The sequence below is a fragment of the Gopherus evgoodei genome, chromosome 24, assembly GCF_007399415.2.
Source record: "Gopherus evgoodei ecotype Sinaloan lineage chromosome 24, rGopEvg1_v1.p, whole genome shotgun sequence".
In the NCBI taxonomy this organism is placed as follows: Eukaryota; Metazoa; Chordata; order Testudines; family Testudinidae; genus Gopherus; species Gopherus evgoodei.
In genome coordinates, this window is record NC_044345.1 from 6,565,945 (window position 1) to 6,571,463 (window position 5,519).

The window sequence follows — 5,519 nt, forward strand, 5'->3', positions numbered from 1 at the left end:
AGGTCACTCCCCAGCCATGGGAGGGAGGAAGGCAGGGGACGGAAAGGGAAGGAAGAAGTACGATGATCCCCAGCATTAGAGAGCTGCCGGGAGGGGGTTTCTGACAGATTGATCCAGGGGAGCTGCAGCCAGTCAATGCAGCCTCACAAGTGGGGTGCGGGTTAAGGAGACATGGCCAAGGCAACCGGGGATTCTGTTCTTTTTTGAGCCAATTGCTCTAATCACTAGCCCATGTTGCCCTCTGTTGTCAGCTGTTTCAGAAGGGACATTGACAGATGCACTTTACTTCTCTCTCCCTGCTTTGTGCAGCTAGAAGCAGCTTTTTAACCAGCCTCGTTCAGTTCATTTTAACCAGTTTATTGCTAGACTCAAGGGGTGGCGCTTAACTTCCATTGACTTCAGTAGGAGTGAGGCACCCAACCCTCTGAGCCGTGTTGGAAAATCCCACTAGGCAACTGTCTGCATTTATAGGCACCTAAATACCTTTGAAAATCTGTCCAAAAGTCACTTTTGAAAATGGGACTTACACTATTTGAAAATTGTGTCTTACGTTGTCTTTTTTCTCACACATGCCAGAACTTTCAGTGTGATGATCTAACGTGCAGTTAACAGTCCTTCAAGGCAAGACAACTAACAATCATTATGTCGGCATTGTGCCACTAAGAACTGTGCTATAATAAACCAAACATGGAAAGCTGGGGAGAGATTTAGCTTGAGGTTGTCAAAGGACCTAAGTGGTTTAGGAGCAGTTTCCTTTGACAATCAATGGGACTTGTGCTCTGAACTCATGTGGATTTGTTTATTTACATCATCCAAATTCTGGATGTTTAATTATTCTGAATCATCCTATACACCCCTGTGACACTGGAATGCAGAGAAAATCTACAAGAACTTCTGTACCCTCTGCAGAGTCTTTACCCCACCCATCTAGTATCTATCACCACAGCACATCCTCCTCGGAGGCATTCCTCACTGGACACTGGACCCAGTCCCTGCAGCAGTGCACTAGGCATCAGTCCTTGGTCTACTGAGTCAGGATTTTGTCCTACTATTTTTAAGAAAATGATCTTTGCCAAGTATCTGGTTTTATCTTCTTTAGGTAAAACTTCTGCATTAAACTCTGGAATAGGAAAAACAGCCTGTTCAGTAGGACACTAGTATTGAATACTGTATCTATATGTTTTTAACCTTTTGCTGGATATTAATTGCATTTCCATTCACTTGTATGAAGTTATAGCATCTTTTTAAGTATATGGGATGCAGAGCATAGATGTTATCAGGTTAAGGAATTTCTATTGCTGAGCTATCCAGTCCATCTGTGACAGCTGGAGACCTGACGGACACTGACTATAGCGATATTTTATTTCCCCAGTGCTAGGAGTGCAGTTATTTCTGCACCAGACTCAGCGGATCCAGTTTGTTGAAGTTAATGACTCCGCAAAGATCCACTGTTCTTCCACAGAAAACCTGGGAGGAGGAAGTAGCATGTTTTGGTATTTGAGAAGAGAAGGCGAGAAACCCACCTGCATTAAACGCTGTTTGGATGATCAAAATGTAGGTAAATTTGTTTGCAAACACAAGACACACAGCTCGACACTGGAAATCAACAACGTCCAAAAGACTGAGTCTGGCATTTACTACTGTGCATTTGAATACAGCAGCTACCTGATCTTCGGGAATGGAACCACACTGATTGTTGGAGGTAAGGATTGATTGACAAAGCATATTTCATGTTCCCATTAAAATGTGATAAGATACCATAGCTACTGATGAATGGTTCAAAGGAAAACATGCTTTAAGCCAAACAGATGAGCTAAACATTAAATGCTCTGGGTATAAGAGGAATATAACAATATTTATTGTTATAAAATATATGTGTAAAACCTGAAAGTGCCGAAAATAAATTATTGAAGTTTCTCTGTGACTGTTCAGGGCACCCAGGTAGGGAATATTTCTAACTTAAGAGTTATGTTCGTGTGAAACAATATTTTGACTTAATGATACGTTTATAACATTTATAAAACTGTAGGCAATTTTCTTTCTAGATAGTGCAGCTACGTATTGTCCTACTTAGTGGTTGTGTGGTAATTTAATATTTTCTTCTTCAATACATTTGTTCCTTTGAATTAATGTCTTAGTGACAGATATGCAGTGTTGTTTTGGCTGTGTTGGTTCCAGGACATTGGAGAGACAAGGTGGGTAAGGTTATATCTTTTATTGGACCGGCTTCGGTTGGTGAGAGAGACAAGCTTTTGAGCTGACACAGAGCTCTTCTCCAGATCTGGAAAATGACACTCTGAATACATTTCCCAGACCTGAAGAAGAGCTCTGTGGCAGCTTGAAAGTTTGTGTCTTTCACCAACAGAAGTTGGTCCAATGAAAGATTTTACCTCACCCATCTTGTCTCTCTGAGTGAAAGATTAATACCTTTAATCAGGCTGCAGCTCATTTGATCATCACACCGAATATGCCATCTCCTTCTGCTCAGACAGTTATACCAACAGCAGCTGGGTGATACTTCTGATCCCATTTCCACATGGCAGTCAGGTCACTGAGACAGCGAATCTGGCCTGTGTGATCCATGGAGTATCCAGCCCAGTCCACAATTCCTGGAGTGTTTCTGGGGAGCTGCAGGAACAGGGGCTGACACGCTCACTGAAAGCAAAGGATGGATCTTTAATGCTCATAAATCACATCAGCGTCCCCATGGACACCTGGACCAGTCAGAAGATTTTCACCTGTGAAGTCAAATTCAACTCTTCTGGCATCAGTGTGAAGAAAAGTACCAGGTATCCTGCAGGTGAGTGATATGATATTTGAAACCAAAGGAGACTCAGATGTGAAATAGGGGTGAAGTGGCCACAATCAAAGCTGCTTAAACATAACTTTCCATCACAGAAAGCTGGAATATTCTATATCTTAATTAAAACTTCTCTAGGGAGTTTTGGGAAAGAAAACTTGAGACATTACAGGGACCACAAGACAAAGTAGTTCTGATCTCTGCTGCAGTTTTCACCCAGATTGTACATATGAATCCCTGTAAAGAGCTAAATAATAATAAATATCAGGAGTAAAGGGGAATTGAGAGGCATTTGAGATGAGAAATGTTTTCCAGTGAAATATGCAAAGTGATGGAGAGACGATGAGGAAAGGAGAGACCAACTGGGAGGATTTTGAAGATGGCAGAAGGTGCAGAGAAGATTCTGATTACAGGAGAATAGAATTCGCCTATGGGAGAAGGGGCAACACAGAGGATGAAAGGTGCTGAAGGCTCCTGTAGCCTCACTCCTAGGGGGTTAAGGCCTGGGGTGAAACGGGGTCAGGAGAGAAGAGCTGGAAGTTGTAGCATCATGGCCCCCTTTGCTCAAGTCAGGCACATTTGTCTGTTCTTTTAGCTTCTTCCACAGCCCCTGCCAGCGAGTGCTCACATTACATCGTGCCGGTTGTGGCTGGAGCTGGTCTGCTGCTGGTGGTGTCTCTGAGCCTTGTATGGACTCTCTGCCCTTCCACGCTAGGTAAGAAACACAGCCCAGCCCAGACTCTCTCCCGCAGAGAGAAATCCTACTGCCCGGCTTGTAACTGTCCTGTCCAACACATGAACATGCTACAAATGTCACAACTACCAGCACTGATATCAGAATGTTTTTTTTCTGTATCTTGAATTTCCTGTGTCAGGAGAACAGCTTTGTTCTCCGTGACAAAGGGAGAGCTGTAGAAAGGCTTCTACTGTCCATGGCCCAGGCACCTTGTCTATAGTTCACAAAGAGCAGTAGCCTTTCTGATGAGCCTCTCTCCATGTGCCATGCAGGGTAGTGCCCTGCGCACCTACAGCTGGAGGAGTGACTGTGGAAGAGGAACTTTTACTGTTGTCTTTGTTTGTTCCAGGATTCCAGCCCAGGATCTCAGCGCCCCCAGCTTCAGAGGAGAACCAGGTACGGCTCTTTGCAAACTCTCTGTCTAAATCAATCTGTCTCAGGCATTTCTAATCCATCAACTTCATGTGTTTGGCACCTAAGCTGATTGATCTGGAAGGAGGAGGTGAAAGTGAGGTCTAGTGGTCAGAGTAGCAGGGAGGGAGGACAAAGTCCTACTGTGAGCTTTCCTACTAACTTACTGTGGGACAGTGGGCAAGACACTTACTGCTCTGTGACTCTGTTTCCCCATGTGTAAAGAGTGGATAACTAGACTTACTGTGCAAGGATGATGGGAAGTTTGCTGTTTTATTGGTTCTGACTGTGCCCTTTACTGGGGTTTTGTGCACCTGGGAACATTTTTGACACTTATAAGATAAAGAGCTGTAACAAATTATATTTGTAAAACACATGAAGGTTTTCCAGTGAAAGGTGCTATGGGCCTGATCCAAAGCTTATTGACCTTAATAGGAGACCGTCCATTTATATGGAGTGTGGATCTGGCCAAATATTTTCAGCAGGTGAGTTCTTAAAGTCAAAATCCAGCCCTGGTTTCCATTTTAAAAACACCCACAGTTTATAGGAAAAGCAGGAGAATCGGAGATGAGAGGGAATTTTTCATCAGGCTAAACTCACATGGATGTTCGGTTCTGTCTCAGCCTGTATCCCTTCATTTTACAAGGAGGGGGCTCATTTTACTATTTGTCGCCAAATAGGGTGGAATCTTATACGCTCATCTGGATTTTGAATCATGGAATCGCAACGGGCGCACGATGCAGCAATCGAACAGAAGGAAACGTGCAAAACCCTGGACTGTCTAGTGCAGGGGAATCCACACGTGGGAACTGATGTGTTGCAGACGTAGCAGCTGGAAGAAGGCTCTGTCTGTCTCCGTCTCCTTTCTTTTTTATTTTCTCCCCTTGTCTGTTTAGAATAAAAAGGTCAGAAGATCCCCACAGGGTCCAGCCTCATGAGGTGGGAAATCTCCTTTTGGGATATAAAGGCATCAGGGTGTAGATGGCTTTACCCGTCCCCTTTGTATTAGATTGGATGCTCTTTGGGGCAGGGACTGTCTCTTTGTTCTGTGTTTCTGCCGCGTCTAGTACAGAGGGACTCTGGTCCATAACTGGGGCTCCTGAATGCTAAGGTAATACAATCATCCTCCTCCCCACATCTGCAGAGGGACCTGGACGCAGCTGAACGGCTGCATCTTCCCTGCACAGAATGAGGTCGGATGGCAGGAGTCTGGAAAGGGGACGCACAGCCCCTGTATATGCCACAGCACCCAGCTCCCCTGACCCTCAGCTGTAACGTTACATGGACGTGCAATGGGATTGTGAAGGGGAAGGATGGATGCAGGAACTGGGAGGGCTGAGAATCTCTCCCCAGGCCAGGGCTGGAGCTGCTACTCCAGTGCTTCCTGTGGAGCAGTGTTTCTCAACGACTGGTCCATGGTCCAGCACTGGTCTTTGAGATTTCCCTGACACAGTTTAGGAAGGCAGGAAGCCGGTCCCTGGTATCCAAAAGGTTGAGAAATGTTTCTCTAGAGTCTGCTGCTTTTCCCCATGGGCAAGATCCACAGAGCCCCATGTGCCAGCCCCTCTGCAC

At 45.0% G+C, this 5,519-nt stretch overlaps 1 protein-coding gene across 1 annotated transcript; it reads left to right on the forward strand.

Moving 5' to 3' along the window:
• The first annotated feature begins 993 nt into the window (after nt 1-993).
• Nucleotides 994-5,202, forward strand: LOC115639508 (immunoglobulin alpha-2 heavy chain-like). The gene is made up of 6 exons (XM_030542370.1): nt 994-1,099; nt 1,373-1,702; nt 2,489-2,800; nt 3,396-3,515; nt 3,886-3,932; nt 4,628-5,202. The coding sequence occupies exons 1-6, from the start codon at nt 1,063-1,065 to the stop codon at nt 4,730-4,732; spliced, it is 951 nt and encodes a 316-aa protein (XP_030398230.1). The 5' UTR covers nt 994-1,062; the 3' UTR covers nt 4,733-5,202.
• Nucleotides 5,203-5,519: the final 317 nt, after the last annotated feature.